This window comes from Leopardus geoffroyi, chromosome C2 (genome assembly GCF_018350155.1).
Source record: "Leopardus geoffroyi isolate Oge1 chromosome C2, O.geoffroyi_Oge1_pat1.0, whole genome shotgun sequence".
Lineage (NCBI taxonomy): Eukaryota > Metazoa > Chordata > Mammalia > Carnivora > Felidae > Leopardus > Leopardus geoffroyi.
Window position 1 is genome coordinate 73,489,556 of NC_059333.1, and position 27,136 is coordinate 73,516,691.

A 27,136-nucleotide genomic window follows, 5' to 3' on the forward strand; every position below is an offset into this window, starting at 1 on the left:
CCATAGACAATATGGCATGAGCTTGGCTGTGTTTCCAAAACACTTTCTTTGTAGGTGCTGAATTTTAATTTAATATAATTTTCTTGTGTCATTAAATATTATTCTTTTGTTTTTTCCAATCACGAAATAATATAAAAACCATTTTTAGCTCATGGGCATAAAAACAGGTTATGGGGGTGCCTGGGTAGCTCAATCAGTTAAACTCTGGATTTTGGCTCAGGTCATGATTTCAGCTCATGAGTTCAAGCCCCACATCAGGCTCTGTGCTGACAGTGTGGAGCCTACCTGGGATTCATTTTTTCTCTCTCTCTCCGCCTCCCTCCCTCTCCCTCTTGCTCCTTCTCTCCCTCTCCCTCTCTCTAAAATAAATCAACTTTAAAAGTTTAAAGAAACAAAACAAAACAAAAACAGGTTATGGTCTAGACTTGCCTGAAAGGCTGTGGTTTGCTGAACTTTGTTCATAATAATCCTGTGAAACTTTGCTGATGGCCTTCTGTTTTTTCCTCTTTCTTTTAACATTATTTTATGTTTTGCTTAATTTGGTACTTAATCATACTTTTGTTGTTAATATATACGTAACATTTAAGTTTTAACAGTTAAAATTTTTTTAATGATTTTTATTACGTTTTAAACTATGGAGGGGGGGCGCCTGGGTGGCGCAGTCGGTTAAGCGTCCGACTTCAGCCAGGTCATGATCTCACGGTCCGTGAGTTTGAGCCCCGCGTCAGGCTCTGTGCTGATGGCTCAGAGCCTGGAGCCTGTTTCCGATTCTGTGTCTCCCTCTCTCTCTGCCCCTCCCCCGTTCATGCTCTGTCTCTCTCTGTCCCAAAAATAAAATAAAACGTTGAAAAAAAAAAAATTTAAACTATGAAGGGTATGGTCTATAATATAGGCCTTTTTAACACCTTGCACATTTATAAAAGTTATATAGGTTCAATAGGTATTTGGGAGAGATGAAAAGGAATAATATCTGTTGTCCAATATTTGAAGGAATGTTGTGTAGATTGTTTCATTTCACTCATTCATTCATTTATTAAACATACATTCCAGGATGGTTCTCTTTCATTACAGAGTAGAAGTAATAGGGAGGAAAAACTCACCTCAGAATGTGGGGATAAGAGAAAGGAGAGAAAGAAGCTCTTACCATGTTCTTTGTGTCAAGGTATATACTGTGGTCAGTGGTATAGACAGTCCCTCATTTAACTTTTACAAATCATTTAGGTATGTATTTCTTTACTCATTTTGTAGACGAAGAAACTTAGACAAAATATCTTCAGCTTAGAGAAGTGAATGATGGAGTAGGATTTGAACTGAGATGATATTTCTGTATACTTTTTATACTAAGGAATATTCAATTAACTAGTCTGCCTTACACATTGGCTTCTTAGATGTTACAACAAGTTTTTTTGTTTGTTTGTTTTTTTTTTTTTTTTTTGCTATGACTACAACTTTTCACACATATCTTAGATGACCAAGAACAAAGACTTTTTTTTTAAAGAAATGGTGAAATGTTGAAGAACTCTAAGCTAAAGTTTCAGATTCTTTGACTATATGATTACAAAGGGCTTTACTTCTATTTATTTATTAAAAAAATTTTTTTAATGTTCATTTATTTTTGAGAGAGAGAGAGATAGATAGATTGCTTGCACACACGCGATAAAGAGGAGCAAAGAGAGAGGGAGACACAGAATCCAAAGTAGGCTCTAGGCTCTGAGCTGTCAGCACAGAGCCCAACGTGGGGTTTGAACCCACAAACCACGAGATCATGACCTGAACCGAAGTCACACACTCAAATGACTGAGCCACCCAGGCGACCCAGGGCTTTGCTTTTAAATGACATTTTCTCTTTTGTGTTTGTACTTCTCTTTAAAAATGTTGTTTTACAAAAGCAATTTAGAATTGTACAATGAAATACGATTGAGGAATATACATAAAGTTTCTGTCAAACTGTATGTTTAGCAGAAATCAGTGATTAAATCAAATCTTGACCTGGTCATTTCAACTAATTTGCTTGAAAGAAATTGAAGATGGGGGCTCTAGGGTGGCCCAGTGGGTCAAGCATCTGGCTTGGGCTCAGGTCATGATCTTGCAGTTCGTAGGTTGAGCCCTGCGTTGGGCTGTGTACTGACAGCTCAGAGCCTGGAGCCTGCTTCAGATCTGTGTTTGCCTCTCTCTCTATCCCTCTCCCCCTTGCGCTCTTTCTCTCAAAAATAAATAAATATTTTAAGAAATTGAAAAACCCAGAAATTGGAGATTGAGTAAAGGTAGGTTAAAAAAAGGTAAAAAAGTAAATGAAGAACATTTTTGATAGAGTAAACAATTGTGGGGTTTCTTTCTTGACTCAACAAACATTTTGAGTGTCTATACTGCTAAGGGGAGCTCAGATGAGTAAGAGAAATGGACAGTGATAGAGACATGCATGAGGTGTTGTGGGAGCATAGGAGGATGTGTAATCAAGCTGGAGTGGATGGAGGAAGAGATTCCAAGAGGCCCCACCTCCTGAGAAGATGATGTCTGAATTTTTCCTTTTCTCCCTTTATTGGCTTTAAAATAATTGAAATGTGCATAGTTATTGCAAATTCTAAACAGTCCAGAAGTGTAAGTGGTAAAAAGAGTAAATCCTATTTATGCTTTCTGCTCTCCAATCCTTATTTTTCAAAGTTATAGTTAAGAGATTGGTAAATATGCTTCCAGATTTTTGCCTATGCATAAACCAAGAGATTTTTTTCCTCCACAAAATTGGGTTCACACTATATATAATTTTGTAAGTTGCTTTTTCCCATATGTAATAGTCTAGCATGTATATGTTTCTATCTCAGTAGATAGAGATCGATCAATCTCATTTAAAAACTTGCTGCCTCACACAATGGGATGGATGTACCATCATTTGTTTACATTATTTCCTATTGTTGGACATGTAGGTTTTCAACTTGTTACAAACAATGAATATCTTTGTGCGGATATGTTTGTTTTCTTTTATGCATTAAGTTTTCCATGATAAGTAGCATATATAGGCAGGTGAAGGGAGTTAAGGTTAATGTGAGGAGAAAATGTTTTCTAGGAGAAGGGAACAATATATAATGTGAAAACACTGCTGAAGAAAATGACACTTTTAGTTAGGGGAGAAGCATTTCTGTTTCTCTGCTGTGGAAGTACAGTACCTCTTGTTTTCTTGAACTTTAAACTGTTATGCTAGAGTATTTTATTTTGTGGAATAGGCATCTCTTTACTGAATAATTTATAGTTGTGTACAATTTTCTTATTTTGGGGATTAAAAACTATTTTCCAGTAAATGTTACCAGATGGAGAAGTAGAATCACAAGCTGATAAAAATGGTTATTTCGGGGGCGGGGGGCATCTGGGTAGCTTAGTCGGTTAAGTGTCCGAATTATTCAGCTCAGGTCATGATCTCACAATTCATGAGTTTGAGCCCTGCTTCGGGCTCTGTGCTGACAGCTCAGAGCCTGGAGCCTGCTTCGGATTCTGTGTCTTCCTCCCTACCCCTTCTCCACTTGTGCTCTGTCTCTGTCTCTCTCTCTCAAAAATAAATAAACACTAAAAAAAATGATTATTTGGATGTTACACAGAGTTTAAGTGAGTAGTTCTGGAAATAGAACTTTTATCTTAGCTATCTTTTTCTTAGTCCTGGTGTCTAATTGAGAATTTCTTACGCAGAGTTCGAAATAACTTTCTGGGTGGTTAGTCCCCCACCGCTGTCCATTTGAAATACATTTAGGTTAATCCATAAAATAACTGCTGGGAAGTTGCTAGTTTTTCAAGTAGGTATCTGACAATGTGATAGATGGCTTAAAGTAGATGACTTGTGTTTTGTTATATCTTAACTCTTAAGTGTAAATTCTTATTACCCTTAAAAAGTTTTAGTTGCTGTTGTTTTGTTCCAAATTTCCATTTTTCGAAGTTGCTTATAGTGTGTGGTATCAAGTACTAACTAAGTTTTATAGAGATCAGTAGATTTCTTAAAAATACATTGGAAACAAAATTGTTCATTAAACAAGGCTGACGTCTTTCTGAACTATTTATAAAAGTAAAAATTTTTCTTTTCTGGTTGTCAGGGATGCTCTGTTGTGGTTAGATGTGTTTTGTTAAATAGAAATCTGAGTCTTCAAAACACTAAAAATAGAACTACCTTACGACCCAGCAATTGCACCACTAGGCATTATCCGAGGGATACAGGTGTGCTGTTTCAAAGGGACACATGTACCCCATGTTTATAGAAGCACTATCAACAATAGCCAAAGTATGGAAAGAGCCCAAATGTCCATCGATGGATGAATGGATAAAGAAGATGTAGTGTATATATACAATGGAGTATTACTCGGCAATCAAAAAGAACGAAATCTTGCCATTTGCAACTATGTGGATGGAATTGGAGGCTATTGTGCTAAGTGAAATTAGTCAGTCAGAGAAAGACAAAAATCCTATGACTTCACTCATATGAGGACTTTAAGAGACAAAACAAATGACCATAAGGGAAGGGAAACAAAAATAATATAAAAACAGGGAGGGGGACAAAACAGAAGAGACTCATAAATATGGAGAACAAACTGAGGCTTACTGGAGGGGTTGTGGGGGGGGGGTGGGCTGAATGGGTAAGGGGCACTAAGGGATCTAGTCCTGAAATCATTATTGCACTATATGGTAACTAATTTGGATGTAAATTAAAAAAAAATTAAAAATTAAATAAAAAAAAAGAAATCTGAGTCTTTGTTAAAGCTCAACTTTTAGAATTTCTTCCTCATTAAAAAAAAATCAAAACACATGCTAAATACTTCTAATTAGTGTTATTAATATGAATAATATGAATGCTTTGAGTCAGTCAGCCTAATGTTTTCTCTCATTACCTTAAACAATAATTATATTATCTATTCTATGTTTATGAAATGTTTATACTTCATCCTAAGGTAATTATTATCAATGTGAAGTGTAATTTTTAAGCATTCATATCTTTTGTCATTTAGAGTTATTTTTCAGCAATAAAGTATATATTTAAACAAATGATAACTTAGGGGGGAGGGGAAACCTGGAAGGTGGTTGTGGGGAAGGACTGGTGGGAGGTGGGGGGCACTTAAAAAATAATGAACACATGATAACTTACTTCATATTTACTTTTTCTAGGGCTGCTTTGGAAGAAGTAGAAGGAGATGTGGCAGAATTGGAACTAAAACTTGATAAGGTGAATTTTACGTAAAAAATTTTTTAAGGCATTAATCTTGTTTTCTGTAAATAATGATTTGTGCCTTTAATACTAGGTGGTTCATGTTACTTTTATCTCTTTGACGGTAAATGTCATTATTCCAATTTTACACATGAGGAAATTGAGGCTATAGACATCAAATAGCTTGCTGAAAATCTGAGTGCCAGAGCAAGACTTTGACCAGTAGCTGACTGCAAAGCTAACTAAATATCCTTTATATTGTTGGAACTTTGTTTTCTTCTTTTCCATCAAAAAGATTGCATGTATCTTTTTGATGCTTAATGGTTTTCATACATAACCTGACCATTCTTGTTTATAAATGTGGGTTTGGATACATTAAACATAAATAAAATTTAAAATATTGATTCCATTTTTAAAGCTAATGCCATAAATATTTAGTGTATATTTAATAATTGATATTAAATGGTTATATTCTACGTAAGGGTAAAATGTATATTGATTTCTATCATCTGTATTAATTATTGATAATCTTTTTTGTCTCTACCCAAGCAACATTGCTATATAGCAGGCAGCAATATGAGAATGAGTAAGACATGGCATCTGATTTCAAGTAACCATTGGTTAGTGAAATAATCTCTTAAAATTTATGGAGTTAAATCAGATGCACATACTCGAAATACTTTTTCTGAAACTAACTTCCTACTTGTTTGTTATTGTAAATTGTATTACTACATAAAGCAGTGCTTCTCAGACTTCACTGTGCATAGGGATTACCTGGGGATCTTGTAAAAATACAGATCCTGATTCAGTAAGTCTGGGGTATCTGAGATTCTGTGTTTCTAATGAGATTCCAGGTGATGCCAATGCTGTTGTTGTCCCATGGACTGCACTTTTATAGCAAGGATATAAAACACATACTAGTTAAACTAAATGTTTTCCAATGTTTTGAAATCATGAAATGTATGTATATAATGTAAACAGTATAGAAACCATATAAAGTAATAGTATTAGTTATGTATTTAAAACCAAAAGTTTAGAAAATGTTTACTAATAGCTTATTTTTGTGTACTACTCTATAGTTTTCAAAACACTTTGATATGCAGTATATTTATTTTTTTTAATGTTTATTTATTTATTTTTGAGAGAGACAGCACGAGTGGGAGGGGGGCAGAGAGAGAGAGGGAGACACAGAATCCCAAGCAGGCTCCAGGCTCTGAGCTGTCAGCAGAGCCTGACGTAGGGCTTGAACTCATGAACTGTGAGCCCGAGTCTGATGCTTAACCAGAGCCACCCAGGTGCCCCAATATGTTTTTTGATTTTTACAATAATTCTGTGAGTTAGGTAAGACAAGTGCTACTATTCTTATTTTATAGATGAAGATACCAAAGCCCAGAAAGTGAAGGGGACTTGCTTCAAATCAGAGTTAGAAGAGGCAGAACCAGGGTTAGGATTCATATGTTTTTATTCTTAGTTCACTGCTTTTTTTTTTTTTCTTTTAAATTTTTTTACTTTTTAAAATTACATCCAAATTAGTTAGCATATAGTGCAACAATAATTTCAGGACTAGATTCCTCAGTGCCCCTTACCCATTTAGCTCATGCCCCCTCCCGCAACCCTTCCAGTAACCCTCAGTTTGTTCTCCATGTTTATGAGTCTCTTCTGTTTTGTCCCCCTCCCTGTTTTTATATCATTTTTGTTTCCCTTCCCTTATGTTTGTCTCTTTTGTCTCTTAAAGGCCAGCATTTGCACTACTAAGCATTTATCCACGGGCTACAGGTGTGCTGTTTCGAAGGGACACATGCACCCACATGTTTAGTGCTCTTTTTGTTCAGTGCTCTTTTTGTGCACCACTGTACTTCTGGGTCTGTGTTGGGATAGCCCATGCCACTTGGATATTTATTTTAAGGAACACAAGTGTCTAGGCAAGTGTTTTTTTAAAAAATTACTGTTACAATTCTTGATGAGGATATTTTCAAAAATTTTATTTTCTCTTTAAAATTATATGTATGGGATTATTATTGTTATTATTATTTTACCCAGAAGTATTACATGTATTTTAAGCACTCTCTGAAACAAAGTTTTCAAACCTTTCGGGTAGGCAACAAAAGATGTAGTCTTGATTTTCTGGTAGATTTATGAAAGAGTTTGTAGAAAGGCAAGGCTTTGTAAAGAATCCCAGAGTAGATTATTATGGGTATCTATTCTTTTTGGGTAGAACTGCATGTAAATCATATGGAACATTTGTATGTTTGGGGGTATCCTCAAAATTTAAAGCATCTAAACAGAATCCACTAACAGCATTTTTGTTACTGATTTTGCTTTTATGGGCAGCTCTTTCCTACCTTTATATCAAATTTGGTTGGGGTTGAGAGACTGGTAGAACCTTAAAACAAAAAGATTCAAATTTAAAACAAGTTATCAAAGAATTGGCAATTAGTACTAAGGTCTCTAAGCCCTTTCTAGAGTATTCATTACCCAAAGGGCTAATAAGAGCATCATAGAAATTTTGACATTTTAAAAACTATTATCTTTCACCTGAATAGACGTTCTGTAGTTACTTTTATATTTCTCTAGCTTAAGATCTTGATTTCTTGTAAAACGTACTTCTCTCAAATTCTTGAGCTCTTATCTGTCATTTTACTTCAGCATTTTGAAGCATTAGCATAGAGAAGAGAACCTGAGAGGAGCAAGAAATGGTGTTATTGAAGGTGGTGGCATTGAACGACTTGTGGAGGGGAGGGGTTGCCCAAGATTAGTTCAGTGATTTCATAACTTTGTGCAGGGCAAGTTCCACCTGTAATATCATTGTAAATCATGCCATCAACAGGTTAAACTAGCTTGATGACTTAGCTTATATTTATTTTGTTTGTAATATATGCTACCAATAGTTAATACTCCTTGTGGAAAATAATGCTTCATGAGTGGCATTGTTCTGCTGGGTCCAATTATTTATCCATTTTGCCAGGTATTCTGGAATTGACAGAACTGTGGAGTATCACAGTGGCCATCTAGATGTAATCTCTGTATCTGTTGCATCTTTTCACTGGAATGCTTGCTCCCTTTTTGTTAAACAGATACTTTTTATTTTTTATTTTATTTAAAAATTTGTTGATGTCTATTTGTTTTTGAGAGAGAGGGAGAGAGAGAGAGAGAGAGAGAGAGAGAATATGAATAAGCAGGGGAGGGGCAGAAAGAGAGGGAGAAACAGAATCTGAAGCAGCTCCAGGCTCTGAGCTGTCAACAGAACTTGATGCAGGGCTCAAACCCACAGACCACGAGATCATGACCTGAGCCAAAGTCGGATGCTTAACCGACTGAGCCACCCAGGAACCCCAAGCAGATACTTTTTATTTTATTTTATTTTTTTTTTTTTAATTTTTTTTTTTCAACGTTTATTTATTTTTGGGACAGAGAGAGACAGAGCATGAACGGGGGAGGGGCAGAGAGAGAGGGAGACACAGAATCGGAAACAGGCTCCAGGCTCTGAGCCATCAGCCCAGAGCCTGATGCGGGGCTCGAACTCCCGGACCGCGAGATCGTGACCTGGCTGAAGTCGGACGCTTAACCGACTGCGCCACCCAGGCGCCCCAGCAGATACTTTTTAAATCACAGCTTAAGTACTACCAAACTTAGTTTCTTTTTCTTGTGTTGCATTCTTTCTTTCACACATTTCCATTGAAATTATTATAATATTATCATAGTCTTTGGATTGTAGCATGGTTTAATAGTTAAGAACACAAAGCCTAGAGTAAGGCTGCCTGCGTTTGAATCTGGCTCTACCACTTACTAAGCTATATGACCTTGGGCAAGTTCCTCAACCTTACTAGGCCTCAGTTTCTTCATCTCCAAAGTGGATAAAATTGGAGTATCTGTCTCATAGAGTTATTAGTAAGGTTATATAGGTAAAATGTTTTAATATATGTTAAATGCTTAGTATGGTTCTTAGCACATGGTAAATTCTAAATAAATGTTAATGATGGTGTCTCTTCAACAAATCATTAGCTTCTTGAAGACAGATTGTCTTTGAAGGATAAAAAAAAAAACCCTCATTTGATGTGCATTTACTGTGTATCAAGTGCTAAATTTTACTTGTATCTCCAACTGTCACAACGATGTTACACAGTTAGCATTATACCCAATTTGCACATGAGAAAAAATGAGACTTAGGCTGTTACTTACTCCAGGACAGTCAGCAAATAAGTTGTTTATATTCTCATCATTTGGAAAAGCACCTATGACATACTTATCACTTAGTAAAATCTTCCCTCTTTGTAGACTTAGATTATTCATTTATACCTGTCATCAGGGTCCTCTGCTAAGGCAAAGTATCAAGTCAGTCCTTCTTCCTCAGTGGCTGCAGTGTAAGTATGGTTCAGCAGTATGACAATTCCATAGTCTCTCCAGCTCCTGTGATAGTGACCTCTATTCTAATTCTGATACCTGTTTTCATGGCCATAGCTATGCCTTACCTTTCAGAGTTCTCATCTCGGAAATCTGGAATGCTGATCTCTTACTTTCTTACTGGAGTCTCCAGTCCTTCCAGTTCTCATTTCACTCCTGCTTCTGTTCTTCAAGCTTAGCCAGCCCTCTCGTCTTTCAGGTTATAAACTTCTGATATTTTAGACCCCTTTTAAACTTACTGCCCTTTCAGTGCATTTGAGGGGGGGGGTAATTTTTGGAGATAAAATTCACTTAACATAAAATTCATCTTTTAAAGTGTACGATTCAGTGTTTTCAGTGTATTCACAGTTTTGTGCTACCCTCACCAGTGTCTAACTCCAGAGCATTTCCATTACCCTAGAGAGAAATCCTGTGCCTGTTAGCAGTCACTCCCAATTTTCCTCTCCGTACATCCTCTGGCAGCCACTAATCTATATTCTGTCGCTATGGATTTGCGTATTTTGAACATTTCATATAAGTGGAATCATAATTTGGCCTTTTGTGACTGGCATCTTTTCACTTACCATGTGTTTTTAAGGTTCATCTGCCCAGGTTGTAACCTGTTCCAGTATTTCTTTTTTTTTTTTTTTTTTAATTTTTTTTTTTAACGTTTATTCATTTTTGAGAGACAGAACATGAGTGGGGAAGGGGCAGAGAGAGGGAGACACAGAATCTGAAACAGGCTCCAGGCTCTGAGCTGTCAGCACAGAGCCCAACACGGGGCTTGAACTCACAAACTGCGAGATCCTGACCTGAGCCAAAGTCGGACACTCAACCGACTGAGCCACCCTGGCGCCCCTCCAATATTTCCTTTTTATGACTGAATACTATGCCTTTGTATGGGTTTACCACATTTTGTTTATTCATTCATTATTTGATGGACATTTGGGTTGTTTCCATTTTTTAGCGAATATGAATAATACTGCTATGAACACTTTCAGTCTGTTCTTAATTTTATTCCGCCGTTATTTTTCTTCTGGAGGCGTTCATTATCCTTCCATAACACCTACTCTACAGAATTCTTACTATATTAGTCTAACAATTTATATTCTCTGTGTCATATCTGGGCTATAAAGCCCTACAGGAGAAGTTACACAACTATTTCGTGAAACCAATTGGTGGAGCTACACATTCCTGGAATTCTTGATGCAAAGCAAATTTTCCAAGAGTCATTCAGGTTATCTTATTATCTTTAACAGCTATTTTACTTCCCTGTTTTCTCAACATTTATCACTGTGTTCTTCTTTCTTAGTAGGTGACTTTGACTCTGCCTTCTTTTTGGTGGGAACACATTTATTTCTTGCTCCTAATCTAGAAATTTATTTATTTAAAAAAATGTTTTAAAGTCTTCATTCATTTTTGGGAGACAGAGACACAGTGTGAGCGGGGGAGGGGCAGAGAGAGGGGAATCACAGGATCTGAAGCAGGCTCTAGGCCCTGAGCTGTCAGCACAGAGCTCCAGCGGGGCTCAAACCCACGAACTGAGATCATGATCTGAGCCGAAGTCGGACACTTAACTGACTGAGTCACCCAGGTGCCCCTAATCTAGAAATTTAGAATCTGTTCTTCTCTTTTCCCACTTTGCCTCCCATTTGAATGATAAAAGTATTCCTTTTCCTATGTAATTCCAAACTCTTAATTTCTTAGGACTTTGCTTTAGCCACTTTTCTCTCTTTTTTTTCCTCTATCACCTCTTTATTTTAAGTAGAAAGTGTTCAAGTTTCCCTTGAACAAAAACAAAACAAAACAAGACACACAAACCAAAAGCAAACAAGAAAACTCTGACAAGAAAACATAAATGTTTAGTAATTACCATGTGCCAGTAATGTTCTAAGAGCTTTATGTGCACTATTGTGAGAAACAAGCCCACTGACCCATTCAAAGGAGGATGCGGAGACTCGGAGCAAGTGAAGAGAGGCTGTAATCGATGTTCTTGCAAGTGTGTCTGATAGATAGGCACACTTGGGGCAGTTGCAGCAGGCAATTTGTCTCCTAGGGTACAAGTCCCTCCCCTGATTGCTCTTTGGCTGAGTACTACAGAGGTTACAGCCTTACCCAGAAGTCACCTATGCCCATGTAAGGCAAAAAGTTGTCTGATTGGAACAAATGCACATTCCTTGAGGTGACTCAGAGACTTCAGTTCTTTGGTGCATGCTCATTGCAAAGCCTGGAAGAACCAGGAAGTGAAGTGTCTCAGGGTTTGGGACTCCATTGTGTGTGGAGTTGGTACATGTTTCCAATAGGTTGTAAACCTATTGTTAACTAGAAGCATAGTTTTTATTTGGTATTTCTTTAAAAAATTTTTTTAAACGTTTGTTTATTTTTGAGAGAGAGAGACAGAGCACGAGCAGGGGAGGGGCAGAGAGAGAGGGAGACACAGAATCCAAAGCAGACTCCAGGCTCTGACCTGTCAGCACAGAGCTTGACATGGGGCTCGAACTCACAAACCTTTGAGATCATGACCTGAGCCGAAGTCAGATGCTTAACTGGCTGAGCCACCCAGGCGTACCTATTTGGTAATTCTGAAAAAGAATCATTTCAGTTACTTCTCACACCATCTTAACTCTTTTATAGTAACCTGATATGGTTTGGTACCATTGTGATCATATCAGACAGAAGAAACTTAAGTTTGCAGAGGTTAAGGTCATTCAGGATCATTTAGATGGTTAATGACAGCAGTAGAATTTGAACCTAAGCTGACTGAACCCAGAACCCTTGTGTTTTTATCCGTATTGTTATACTACCAACCTCTCTTTCAGTTTTTATAGAACATTTTAATTTAATTATTTTTTAACTATTTAATTTGGTAAATAAGTATTTAATTTGTTGAATACCACCTGTGTGACACAAAACTCAAAGGTAGAGAAATCAGTGAGAAATTAGTCCTCCTGTAATCTCTTTCCTAGAGAACACTTGTGTGTCCTTCCAGAAGTTTTCTGACCATTTAAAAGATTTTAAGTATTTGTGTTTCTCTTCTCCCCACTCCAACAAAAATATTAACACTGTTCTACATTTTACTTTTGGAAAACATATATCTTGGATTTTGGTTTTTGTTATTAATTATAGAGCTGCCTCATTCTTTTTAAAGGGTGAATTGTATTTCATTAATGGATATATCATAATTTATCCAGTTGCCTACTGATGGATACTTAGATTGTTGCCTGTATTTTACTGTGGCTGCAGTGAATGACTTCACATGAGTGTCATGTAGCTTATGTGAAATGTATGTGTATAATACTTTTCTAAAAGTGAAATTGCTAGGTTAGAGGGTAATTGTTTAAAATTTTGATAGCTCTTGCTAAACTGCCTTACATGGAAATTGTACCAATTTACATCCCCTCCCCCCAAAATGTGTGAGAGTGCCTGTTTCCCCATACCTACCCACTCTACAATAGCAAATTACCAAACTTTTGATCTTTGTTCTGTAAAAAACAGTATTTTGCAATTTTTTAAAAAATTATGAGTGAGATTGATTTTTTTTTATGGGTATAGGATGTATTTGAATTTTCTGGGAATTATCTGTACATATCTGTCGACCTTTTTTCTTTTTTCTTTTTTTCTAGTGGCTGGTTTGCTTTTCAAAGATGATTGTATACCCTTTCTTATAGCAGGGAAATTAGTCCCTTGTGATTGTTACTAATATTGTTTTCCCATTTTATTGTTTTTCTTTTGACTAAATTTATTGTTTTTTTCTTATAGAAATGTTTTATGTTTTTATAGTTGAATTGATGTTTCTGCTATGATTTTTGAGGTTTGCATCTTTCTCAAAAAGACTTCTGTTACTTTGAGATTATAAAAAATATTACCTCCTGTTTTCTCTTAGTTTTCTCATTTAATGTTTCATGCTTAAATCTTTATTCCATCTGAAATTAATTTGAGCATTTGGAATTCAACTTGGTTTTTTGTTTTCTTTGTTCCCCATTAGATGGCTATCTAGGATCCGTATGTCATTTATTGGATCTCTAAGCTCCCCCTCCCCAACCTCCCCCCCCCCCCCCCCCACACTGGCTGGAAGTACTGCATATTTGTATCTGTTTCTTGACTCTGTTCTATTCCATTGAACAGTTTGTCTATTCACATCCATTACCAGACTTTTAACTGCTGCACTTCTATAATACATTTTAATAATATATAAGGCTGGGGTGCCTGGGTGACTCAGTTGATTAAGTGTCTCACGGGCTCAGGTCATGATCTCCCAGTTTGTGACTTCAAGCCCCACATTGGGCTCTATGATGACAGCTCAGAGCCTGGAGCCTGCTTCAGATTCTGTGTCTCCCTCTCTCTCTGCCCCTCTTGTGTTCTCTTTGTCTCTCAAAAAATGAATAAACGTTAAAAAAATTAAAAAATATATAAGGCTTATGTCCCCATCTCATTATTCTTTTCGATTTTGTTCCGTCTTCTTGCATGTTAATGTTTACTCCATATGAATTTTAGAATTAGTTTTTCTGGTTTTTAAGACATTATTTTTTGTAATTTTCTTTTTTGTGTGTGTTTGAGAGAGAGACCACGCGCACATTTGCATGAGCAGAGGGAGGAGCAGAAAGAGAGGATAGAGAGAATCCCAAACTGTCAGTGTGGAGTCTGATGCGGGGCTTAATCTCACAAACTGTGAGATCATGACCTGAGCCCAAATCAAGAGTTGGACACTTAACTGACTGAGCCAGCCAGGCATCTCTATTTTTTTGTAATTTTCTATTTGTTTGTAATTTTCAAACTGTTTAAAAGACTAATTTCTGTCAGCATTTCTCATAGTGAGTTTTATGAGATGTTGTTTCTATGAGAATGCTCCCTGTGAAGAGAATTCCACATCAAATATTTTTGAGAAATGTTACATATTATACTCTTCTAGGATTCACAGTACACATGAATATATATCAGAAGCTCTTTAAAGTTCAGCAATAAAGAAATCTGTTTAGCTTTTTAAACCTAGAGTTTGCCAGGGGTGCCTGGGTGGCTTAGTCGGTTGAGTGTCCGACTTCAGCTCAGGTCATGATCTTGCAGTTTGTGGGTTCGAGCCCCGCGTCAGGCTCTGTGCTGACAGCTTGGGCCTGGAGACTGCCTCGGATTCTGTGTCCCCCCTCTCTCTTTCCTTCTCCTGCTCATGATCTGTCTCTCAAAAATAAACGTTAAAAAAAAATTTAAGAGGGGGGGCAAAAAAAAAAATTAAAAAAAACCCCTAGCGTTTGCCAGATTTGTTTTATCACAGAATCCTTATTTTAGTATAGGATGTTCTTGTGGGTATTTTGTAGAATTTATATGCATATATTGAGCTATCATTTTGTCGTCTTCATCTATAGTTCATAATTTACTGTAACCTGACTAACAGCCCCCCAGTCAGTTTCTCTTAAAATATTCTTGCCGGGGATGCTGGTGACTTTGTCACCAAACTCAATAGACGTTTTTTAAGTCTTTTTAAAACTTGACTTTTATGAGTTTTCGAACCATTCATCATCCATCTTTTGATACATTGTTCTTTTTTCTACTTTGGTGAAATTCTTCTCTTGCTTTTTCTCCTACTTTCCCTCTTCCTCTTTAGTCTCCTTTGTGTAATTTTCACTCTGCATCTGTCCTCTGCTCTCTGTCTAGGACATAACACTGTAGCACTGATACTGTATATTTTTTGATGCCTTCTGTATCTGTATCTACAGTCTTTTTTGAGTTGCAAACATCTGTGTTCATTTGTGTTTGATCAGCTTTCCACTTGGCTTATCTCACAGGCTCAACACAGTGAAAACAAGTTTTTTGCTGGCCAGTTTAATGTGTGAATTAGTAGTCCATGGCAGGCCAAGCTCAGGCTGAATTTCAGCTCCAACTTTCCCCTTGGTGGGACACAGTCGTCTGCATAAGTATACCAGAGTACTTGACTGTAGTTCTTGAATTTGTCTCCCCTTTTCTCTCCCTGCTTACTGCCTTAATTTAGACACTCATGGTTTTTGGTCCAATCTCCTTATCTTTATTATTTCTTTCCATGTTTTTATTTTTTCTCCTTTTAGATCATCATTCTAAGATGGAACTCAGGTGAACTCACCAATCATTGTCTTCACTTTTCCTTTCACACAAAATGTGAACATCTTAGCATTGTACACAAGGCTTGTCCTGATCTGGTCCTTGTATATATTTCTAACATCATACTTTTAATGCCACACATTTTCACACTGCACACTGCCTCTGTCCTGCCCACTGAGCTTCTGGGCCTTAGCACATGTTCTTCCTAGAGTAGTGTCTTCCCATTACTTTTGTCTGATTGGCTAATTCCTGTTGGTCTTCAGGGCTTTTCTCAAGTGTTACCTTTTCCAGGAATCCTTCCCTTATTTAAGCCCATAGTTCTGGTTAGATGTTCTTCCTTTGTTCCATCATGCTTGGTTTTGTCATGCATAGCAGTCGTGTTTTTGCTGTAGGGAATGTATCTGCTTGTCTGTTGGTTAGAATTAGAGCTTCTGAGAGAGAGATTATGTTTTTTAAAAAAATTTTTAACTTAATTTATTTTTAAATTTACATGCAAGTTAGTTAGCATATAGTGCAACAGGGACTTATTGCCCCTTACCCATTTAGCCCATCCCCCCTCCCACAACCCCTCCACTAACCCTCTGTTTGTTCTCCATTTTTAAGAGTCCCTTATGTTTTGTCCTTCTCCCTGTTTTTATATTATTTATGTTTCCCTTCCCTTATGTTCATCTGTTTTGTGAGAGATTATATCTTTAATTTCTGTTCTTCTAGGCCCTAGGGTATAACAGTTTTAAAATATACTCCTGAGATCCTTTAGATGTTTTTTAAAGGTTTTTTATTGGGGGGGGGGGGGCTCTTCGTGGTGCCCTCCCACCCCTGCATTACCCCCTCAGTATCCTTTCCTTCTCCACTTTAAAAAGAAGAAAAAAATATATATATGTATATATATGTATTCACCCAAGATACTGCTTGATTAAAGAAAATGTTCTATGTTTGAATGAAAGGAGAAAAATAAGGAATGGAAAAAAGAAAGGGAGGGAGGAAAGGAATTAAAGAGAAAGAAAGATGAAAGAAAGTCTCAATTTTAACACTAGCACAGTGCCTAGGACAGTAGGCATTGGAGAAATATGGTTGATTAATCAATTCTGACATCTGCTTTGATAGATTGACACTGAAATGCCCAGCATGACTAACTCAATATGTCAGCTTATTCCCCTTTTCTCCAACATACCACAGGTTTTGAGGTTTTTTTTTTAATTTAAAATATTTTTTAACATACTGGTTGTTCTGCCTCAAGTTCCCTGTTCTTCCTAGACAAATTTTTATAGAATTAATTTATGGGCTTGAATTTGACTTGATAAAATGATTTGTTGTTGTTTCAACACAGCTTCTGGATCCTAAAAGGTCAACTGTTTTGGTACAACCCTCCTATGAATTTACTTTATAAGTCAGAGGGGAAAAGAGCAATTTTCAATTGGTCTATTTTGGATTTATTGATGAACCATAATTTATCTAAAGTAGGCTAACTCATGAAGCTACTACTAACACTTGTTCAACTAAGTAATTTGTATAATTATTTTCAACCTGATGTAATGTTTTTCTTTTTCAGCTTGTGAAACTTTGTATCGCAATGATTGATACCGGAAAGGCCTTTTGTGTTGCAAATAAACAATTCATGAATGGGATTCGAGACCTGGCACAATATTCTAGTAATGATGCTGTAGTTGAGGTTAGTATTATTAAAATTAGTTAATATGTTAAATGCAACAGGATATTAAAGAATTATGCATTCATTTATTAAATGTATTAGTGGCTATAGTGGTAAAAATAGGAATAGAAAAGCTATCACCTATTGGTCTTATTTTGTATAATTCTGTTTTCTAGCATAGTTAGAAGTTGATGGATGATTTGCATTGTGAATGTAAGCTTACTTCTGGTAGGTGAGCTGAATCCTCTACAAGAGGGCCTGAGCAGGCAGAGAAGGATTATGCTCCCTAGTAGGAGCTTATAGGGGCAAGCAGAGAGCATTAAACCTTAAGAATAGTATTTAACTGTATGTATGGGGCTGTATAGGAAAGTTCTTGTCAGCTTGCTATGCTTGGTTAACTTAGACCCCTTGCTGTACTCTGTGGTATTATGTTATTTCTTCCAGGAGGAATAATACCTGGTTAGGTAATGGATGTGCTTTCATGATTATTTGACTCCGGGATGTCTAAATGTGCAGTCTTGATACACTCAATTTTACCTTTAGGCTTATATGTGCCATTACTATTTGTTAGCATACTCCTACTGATATGACAATATTAATTCTTTGACTGTTCTGGGGTTTTATGTCACTCACCACATGTAGACTTGTCCTCTTTGCAGAGTATGCCCATGAGGCAATGCCATGAAATTGCCCTTGCAAGTAAATGTCATTGTTTACAATGTAACTTGATCTTTCTGTCAGAAATGCTGAAGTAACATTTTTGTGACCTATTTTAGTGGCTTTTAAATGACTTGGTTTTCTTTTGGTTTCTTTCATAGACAAGTTTAACCAAGTTTTCTGACAGTCTTCAAGAAATGATAAATTTTCACACAGTAAGTGTCAGCAAGTAGGTGTTACTATGACCATGTTAATATTTAGTATATTCCTTGAGTGGCAGTATTTTACAAAAGTACTTAAGTTGTAATTCAATAACTTTAAATTGTCAGCTTTTTAGTTGGGTGGATCTAACATGTGTGTGTGTATGAGACAGAGAGAGATTTTATTTCTCGTTCTAGTAAGGTGAACTTAATATCACTGAAATATATACCCATAAGAGCTATTTTTTTGTTTAAGTTGTGCCTTTGGGAGTTCTTAAGGAATTATTTTAAGAATGACGAAGTAAAAGTCATCATTCTAAATTTAGCTATTTCTTTTAAATACTTACAAATATATCCTCTTTGTCTTATCAGTTGCCAGTATTAAAGACTGCTGTATTCTTTGGGCAATTTATATGTGTCTTTAAGATGACGGCATTTAGCCTTCAAGAATGAGGGATACTTTTAGAATGTCAAGAAATTCCTTTATAAATTTTGTAAAACTTTACTGAAAACATGGTAGCTTATGAGTTATACATTCTTTTTTTTAAATTTTTATTGAGATATAATTGACATTATGTTAGTTTTATGTATACAGCGATTCCAAGTAACGATTCTGTATTTGTATATACTACAAAATGATTACTGCAGTAAGTTCAGTTAACAAGTGTACCAGTACATAGTTAAAATTTATTTTTCTTGTGATGAGAATTTTTAAGACTCACTCTCCTACCTACTTTCAAATATGCAGTACAGTATTATTAACTGTAGTCATCATGCTGTTTGTTACCTCCCTACAACATATTCATTGAATATTTTATAGAAATTTACACCCTTTGAACCCTTTCACCCGCTACCCCTGCCTCAGGCAGCCACCAGTCTGTTCTCTATATGCTTGAGCTCATTTTTTGTTGTTGTTGTTATTTTTCAAAGATTTTTTTCTTGTTTCTTTTCTTTTTTTTTAGAGAGAGAGTGGGAGCAGGACAGGGGCAGAGGGAGAGAGAGAAAACCTTAGCAGGCTCTGCGCTCAGTGTGGAGCCTGACGTGGGGCTTGATCTCACTACTTGATCATGACCTGAGCTGAAATCAAGAGTCGGATGCTTAAATGACTGAGCCACCTAGACACCCTTATTTTTAAAATTTTACATCTGAGTGCAGACACTATTTTTCTTTTTCTGTCTGACTTATTTTGCTTAGCATAATGCCTGCAAGATCCATCTGTGTTGTTGCAAATGTCAGGAGTTCATTATTTTTTATAGATGAGTAGTATTTCAGTGTGTGTATGTGTGTGTGTGTGTGTGTGTGTGTGTGTGTGTGTGCGCGCGCGCGCGTGCGTTTGTGCGTGTGTGTATGTGTATTACATCTTTATCCACTCATCCATTGATGGATATTTAGGGTGTTTCCATATCTTGACTATTGTAAATAATGCTGCAGTGAACATGGAGGTGCATATATCTTTTCAAATTAGTGTTTTCACTTTTTTCCAATCATACGTAGAAGTGGAATTGCTGGATCATATGGTAGTTCTAATTTTAATTTTTTGAGGAATTTCCATACTGTTTTCCACAGTGGCTGCACCAATTTGCATTGGCACCAACAGTGTGCAAGTGTTTCCTTTTCTCTGTGTCCTTGCCAACATTTATTTCTAGTCCTTTTGGGTTTTTTTTTTTCTTGTCTGTTTGATAATAGCCATTCTAACAGGTATGAGGTGATGTCTCATTGCATTTTGATTTACATTTCCCCGATGATTAGTGGTGTAGAACATCTTTTCATGTATTTGTTAGCCAGTTGTATGTTTTCTTTGGAAACGTGTGTTCAGACCATATGCCCATTTTTTAATCGGATTTTTTTTTTTCGTATTGAGCTGTATGAGGTCCGTCCTTCCTTCCCGCCTTCCTTCCTTCCTTCCTGATATTAACCCCTTATCAAATATATGATTTGCAAATATTTTCTGCCATTCAGTGGTTGCTTTTTCACTTTGTTGTTGGTTTCCTTTGCAGTGCAGAGACTTTTTAGTTTGATGTAGTCCCACTTGTTTATTTTTCCTTTTGTTGCCTTTGTTTTGGTATCGAAAAAATCATTGCCAGGACTGATGTCAAGGAGGTTACTGCCTGTGTTTTCTTCTAGGAGTTTTATTCTAGCACCTGGCAATACAGAGGGTTCTGGTCTTATTTTCAAGTCTTTAATCTATTTTGAGTTAATTTTTGTGTTATGTGCTTCTTAAAAAAATTTAAAAAGCTTAACATGTATGACTGTCATATAATTATTTGGTGCTTCAAAATTATCAACACATACTCTTTATAAAAATCTGCCAGTTTTTGGTTCTTAGTTTATTTGATTTTCTTACTTTTTGGGTTTTTTTGGTCAAATTAAGGATAAAGTTATCTGGTGATATTTATTTTAATTGTACTTCAAATTTTAGCTGTTCTGAAATTAGCATGTACAAGTATTGCTTCATTCCCGGGTTTCAGTTCTTTTGAGTATAGATCCAGGTGTGGAATTACTGGTGCATACGATACTTCTATACTACTTCCTTCTTAAGGAAACACTGAACTGTTTTTCACAGAGCCTGCACCATTTTACACTTCCAGCAGCAATGTGTGAGTGTCCTGGTTTTTCACATCCTTGTCAACGTTTATTATTTTCCATTTTTTGGATCATAGCTGTCCTAGTAGGTGTGAAGTAGCGTCTCACTGTGGCTTTGATCTGCACTTCTCCGATGCTTAATACAGTTGAGCATGTTTTCATGTGTTTATTGGCCATTGTGTATTTTCTGCCATTGTTACCATTGTGGCCATTTGAGTCCTTTGCCTGTTTTTAAATTGGAATTTTAAAAATTGAATTCTTTGTATATTTTGGATATTAATTCTTATCAGATAAATATGTAAATATTTTATCCCATTCTGTATAGGTTGTCTTTTCAGTTTCTTGATAATATCCTCTGATGCACAAAAGTTAATTTTGATGAAATTCAGTTTATTTCTTTTGTTGCTCCTGCTTTTGGGGTCATATCCAAAAATCCATCGCCAAATCCCGGATCATGAAGATTTATCCCTTTGTTTTCTTCTAAGAGGTTTTTTTAGTTTTTAAAAAGTAATCTCTACACACATCATGGGGCTCAAACTTATAACCCCAAGTTGAAGAGTTGCATGCTCCATTGACTGAGCCAGCCTGGCACCCCTCTTCTTAGCATTTTATGGTTTTATCTCTAATATTTTGCACCAATTTGTTTTCTTAATGTCTTCTTATTCTCTTTCTACCTTCTAGAGGATTTAGATGCCAGTATATAGTATGTTTGATTTGTTTTTAAATCAAGTAATCATTTGGATTTAAACTTCCTAAAAAATGTAATATAGTAAGAACTAATTTTGGGGGGGATAAAAGCTATTGATTGAAATTAACATAAAAAGTTAAATGTTTTCTCCATAATATATTATCTTTTGTAATAGTCTTATTTCTGATATTTTCTTTAAATCAGTAAGTCTTGCATTATTACTTTACATAAGAATACCTTGGCTCTTTGTTATAACTTTAAATGTGAAAATTTATGGTTAAGATAAACACTTGGCAAATAAATTGTTTAAATGTGTATTGGTAGATTTCTTGTCAACAAATCTTCAAAGTATTTTAATAATCACTTTCAGTTTTCAGTTTGTTGCTTTATATGAAGGGAATAATAGAATTTGCTATGCCTATATGTAAGAGTGTTGCGAGGAACAACAATATGTGAAAGTAGACTCTGGAGAGTGACGCTTCTTTCTTTACTATATCAGTTGGCATACGTTCAGGAAAACAAGCCACTTAGGATATTTCTGACAGAAAGATTTTAATACAGTGAATTGGTTACAAAAGTGTTGGAAGGGCTGGAGGAATAAAAAGAGTTAAGGTGGTGCCATCTAGAGATTAGTAAATATGGGAAGTAGCTATTGCCCCTGGGGCTGGAGGAAATAGGAAACTGTTCCCCAGAGCTCCTAAGTATTGCACTGTTGAGAATACAGCCAATGTAACCTGGCCAGGAAGCCAGGAGCTTGCCTTCCTGTGGTTGCTGCAGAGCCAAGGAGCCTGTAGTCCCACTGAAACTGCCCAGGTTGGTCATAGATGGCTGCTCAAAGTTGGTGTGGCTCACAGATGCTCACTGATGGCTATGTCGGAACAGAAGCAGAAAAAACCGTGGCTTCCTCTATGTCCTGCTGTCATTGGCTTACATTGGCAGAACCTAACCTCTCTGCAAGGAGGCCTAGGAAATATACTTTGCAGATTTCTAGCATCTGGCAATACAGAGGAGGAGCCCATGAAAGGGTGATGTGGTGGTGAAAGCCAACAATTAACCAACACATCAGCCGTAAAGCTTATAATTTCAAAATATTTTTGGCAGGCAAATTATTGTGCAGCTTAATGAGTTTTATCCTTAAAGCTTTTTATATGACTTTTCTTTTTTCCATATTCTCCATATCCAACATATTAGCAAAATTACACCCCAAATCCAACTAACAGTAGTTTCTCTGCCACCTCCAAGTCTACAATACTACCACCTCTTGTTTAGGATTATATCATAGCCTTCCAACTTGTGTTTCTGCTTCTCTTCTTGCCCTTCTACAATGAGTTCTGTATACAGGAGCCAGAAAGAACTTAAAAATATAAATTAATTTACAGCATTCCACTATTCTAGCTCCCCGTCACACTCAGAATAAAACCCAAACATGGCATACCCCAGCCCTATGACCAGACTTCTGCTGAAAACTCCCTGATCTCATCTCTGTTTTCTGCCTGGCTGTAGCCACATGGACTCTTTGTTGTTCTTTAACATATCAAAGTAATTCTCATCTTAGGGCCTTTGCACTTGCTATCTATTCTGTGCAGAATGTTCTTTGTTCATATCCATGTGTGGCTATTTTCCTTAAAGTATTCTTTCTACACATCTCCCTCACTTTATTTAGGTCACTACCTCTCAGATAAGTCTTCCTTGACCACCCTGTCATCACTTAGGTTACCTTACTCTGCTTTTTACACACACACACAGGCACACGCACACACAATATACACATATATCATCTTATTCTTAAATGTATGTATGTACTTAATTTATTGTCTAAGTTCCATGACTGCAGGCACTGTGTTATATTTATTTCTGCTACTACCACCTAGAAGATTCCTGGTAGAAAGTACTTTTGCAGAGTTAAGGAGACCAAGGTTATGAACTTAAGAAAATTCTTGTGTTTTTTTATAGTCATTAAATGAAAAAAATTTGTTAAATCAGTGACAGCACATACCAAATAGATAATTAAAAGTATTTAATGTTTTAAACATTTTTCTTTTATTGTTTCTGGCACTTGAAACCTTCAGGATCTCTATTTTCACTAAAATTTATGTTGCTTTAAAAAGATGATTTGCAAACCGATAGGAGATTACTCTTTGCCTGCCTGTCTGCATAGAGGACTTAAGGCTGTAGGTTGGTGAGTTTGTGGTGTGTGTTGATATATATACTATACATGTATCTATAGAGAACTCTTTGTTTTGTGCTATATCCAGATGTCCAGTGCCTTTCTAATTTTATCCCATATTTTTTTTAGCATCTCAGAAATTTTCCTAATAGATAGAAGTATGGAATTGTAAGACCTTGCTTTACTACCTTTTAATTTCCTTTCCTTTTATAGTTGCTATGTTGTCTGCTTTACCTGGCCTTTTTGTTTCTTGTTAACAAATACTTAAAATTTTTCCCAGTAGGAGTGACTCGTGTGTACTTAAATCAGAATTCTTATATTTGAGGCAAAGATTCTTCCTTCATCATAATACTGCATACTTTGCTTTAGCTAAAATATGACCAGGGATGACAGATCCCTTGTTTACTGTTACATCCCTAGTACTTGCATAATTCTTTTCCTGGGGAGGTCATTTGATTTTACTAAGCTTTGTGCTCCTCCTTTGTAAAATGAATGGGTTTTACTAAATGACTTTTAGTTATAAACATTCTATGATTGCACAGCATTATTTATTATAAGATTTAAATATGATCTCAGAGCCATTTGTTAAAATGTGGGAAAAGCCTAGTTACATAAAATGCTTTATTTTAGTAGCATTTTCTACAATGAAATTTTAATTACATAGCATTACAGGGCAAAGGAGGCTTTATAGGACAAGACAAACTGCTTTCTAAAATGTAATAAACGCGGCAATCTGCTTAAATTCTGTAGCAGAGTTTGTAATACTTAGATTTTGTTGTATCTGTTTGTGTCACAGTAAAAAGCTGGATATTCTGCAGATGTCATTTATGAATAACTTAATAAATGGGTTTAAATAAAGGTTTAAAATAATAGAGCCATTTGGGTTTTTAGCCAAGATTAAACATAGATTGGGATTAGTTTATCTGGTCATTTAAAAATTATTTGGATTCTTTTGTGATTTATTTCTTCTGTAAGAATGGATATTATTGTCCCTTATTCCTTATAGAATGAGAATTTCCTAGGGTTGTTCTCTAACCCATATGTCTTTATAAGGCACCAACTCATGGCTTTTTCAGAGCAGGTCAGGCGTGCTGATTTTTAAAATTTTTAAATGGAATGGTCAGGCGTGCTGCATTCTATTACATACTGGAGTTGGCTTGAACACTGACTTTTCTGGAACATAGAGATTTCTGTAACTTCACTGATGACTCTTTTGGATTCTAATTTGCTGTTGGTGTAAGGAAGTTGGAATTTTTATTTGATTATTATTTTTGCTGAATGAAGCTTTAAGGTTGAATTGCTGCATAAATTCTATAAAATGCGTAACGCTTTTTGTTTTATTTTTTTCTGAGTTTGGTTTTCCATATTACAGCTGTCCACTCATTCACTGAGTGGATGGTTTCATGAAAATGTCATGTCCTATCTGGGTGTTGGTGGAAAATTTTTAAAAGTTTAAAATGGAATTATGTTAAAATAATAAGTATTTAATAAATCATTTCTTTTTAATAGAATTATGTTAAAATAAAACATATTATTGGGGGAGATATTACATATTGAATGAGTACAATACTTCTAAATATCTAAAAAGTATTTTAATGAGAAACTTGAGCTAGTTTCCATGAACATAACTTTTTCTCAAAATAGGTCTTATCATGAAATGATTTCAAGCAATTCCTGGTCAAGATTTTAAAATTGTTGATCTTTTCAAATTCTTGGTCATTGTCATTGATAAGAACGTTGTCTGCATAAGTAGTCATATTAGTGAAAAGCAGGTGAGTATTTATTGCCCTTTCCTCCTGATTGACAGGAGCTTGGTTATTACTCTTTCCTCCTGATTGGCAGGAGCTTCTTTATCCTGTGTAATTAGAATTCAGATAATTCTGTCTCTTTAAGTTGTACTTTAAAGGAGCAGTCATTCATTTTTTATCCTTTTTTTCTTTCATTGACAAAAGTAATGCTTAAATTTTCTGAGATAAACTGAATAGATTTTGAATAAAAAAATGATAAACCTTTTCTGCAGGTATACACAGAAGTTGGTCTTCCTACCTTTTTCTTCCTTTAATTCACTTCTAATAATTGTCTTTGTGGATCTAGATTATAGCACTGACTCCCTAGTGACTCATTCTCAGCCTCTCCATTCCAATACAGCGAATCCACACAGTTTGTCAGTGTATGTGAATGGTCAGAAATATTAAGCATTGCTTGAAATAAATTAATCAGATAGCAGAATGTTACTTTAGCCATATCTTGAAGTCAATAGCTAGTATTAAATCCATAAGTTGAGATTTATTCCTCCTAAACTTCCTGAATTTTACTTAAAAAAATTGTTTTTAATGTTTTTCATTTTTGAGAGAGCACTAGTAGATGAGGGGCAGAGAGGGAGACACAGAATCCAAAGCAGGCTTCAGGCTCCAAGCTGTCATCAGAGAGCCTGATGCAGGGCCCAAACCCACAAACTGTGAGATCATGACCTGAGCCAAAGTTGGACGCTTAACTGACTGAGCCACCCAGGAGCCCCGAGAACTTTTTTTCTTATTTTGTGTTTGCAGAAGTTTAGAGTACAGATATTTTTCTGTATGAAATTGACATTTCATGTTGAAGTCCTGTATGATTTGCTTCATTTAATAACTTCATAGTTATTTATAGCTTCATTTAATAACTTTGATACAAAAAGATAGGTCAAAGAAGGGAATTTGGACCACTGTGATTGTATTCTGAATGTAATGACTTTCTGGCAGTATTTAATGAAAAATTTGTCCATTATGGTGGGGAAACAACAATCAGTAGAAAGCAAATGTATTTAAGTACGAAAATGAAACATATGTCTCAAGGTTCAGAAATTGATGTGTATATAATTTTCTGCATACTTAAAATGTTTTAAAATAAATATTGAAAGATAATAAAATGAAACATTTCATAAATAGGAAATACTAATTCGTTGTAGTTAATTCAATAAATGTTACTCTTATGTATGATCACAAAATAAAATTTTCAAAATGTTTTTTGAATTCAGCAAATGCCTACAGTCCCATTTAAATGATTATGTGCATTTATTTATTTATATTGGTTTCAAGTTTTTATTTGTTTTTGAGAGAGAGAGAGAGAGAGAGGATGAAAGTGAGCGAGAGAGCGAGAGAGAGCGAGCGAGAGAGTGAGATGGGCTCACCCAAAGTGGGGCTTGGGCTCATCTGATGTGGGACTCTAACTCATGAATCATGAGATCATGACCTGAGCTGAAGTCAGATGCTTCACAGCTGAGCCACCCAGGTGCCCTCGAGTTTTTATTGAAATTCCAGTTAGTTAACATATAATGTAATATTAGTTTCAGGAGTAAAATTTAGTGGTTCATCACTTTACATGGAACACCCGGTGCTTATCACAATAGATTATGTACATTTAATTTCATCTTCAGAAATAAATGTTTTTTTTGTTTTTTATTTTATTTTTTTAAGGATAGTCCTTTGAGTCAAATACATTTATTTTGGGGCGCCTGGGTGGCGCAGTCGGTTAAGTGTCCGACTTCAGCCAGGTCACGATCTCGCGGTCCGTGAGTTCGAGCCCCGCGTCAGGC

General features: G+C 35.9%; 1 protein-coding gene across 13 annotated transcripts in view; it reads left to right on the top strand.

The window, feature by feature from the left end:
- The window catches only part of ACAP2 (ArfGAP with coiled-coil, ankyrin repeat and PH domains 2), a 151,290-nt gene that overhangs the window by 51,860 nt on the left and 72,294 nt on the right, over positions 1-27,136 (top strand). For 9 of the 13 annotated variants that reach the window (XM_045502542.1, XM_045502535.1, XM_045502533.1 and 6 more), the window contains exons 2-4: positions 5,137-5,194; positions 17,172-17,291; positions 18,089-18,142. In XM_045502542.1, the coding sequence (XP_045358498.1) occupies positions 5,137-5,194; positions 17,172-17,291; positions 18,089-18,142 (232 nt within the window). Of the gene's footprint in view, positions 1-5,136; positions 5,195-10,493; positions 10,794-17,171; positions 17,292-18,088; positions 18,143-27,136 lie in introns of those variants that run through there. The other 4 variants (XM_045502536.1, XM_045502537.1, XM_045502543.1 and 1 more) reach the window with 2 other exon arrangements.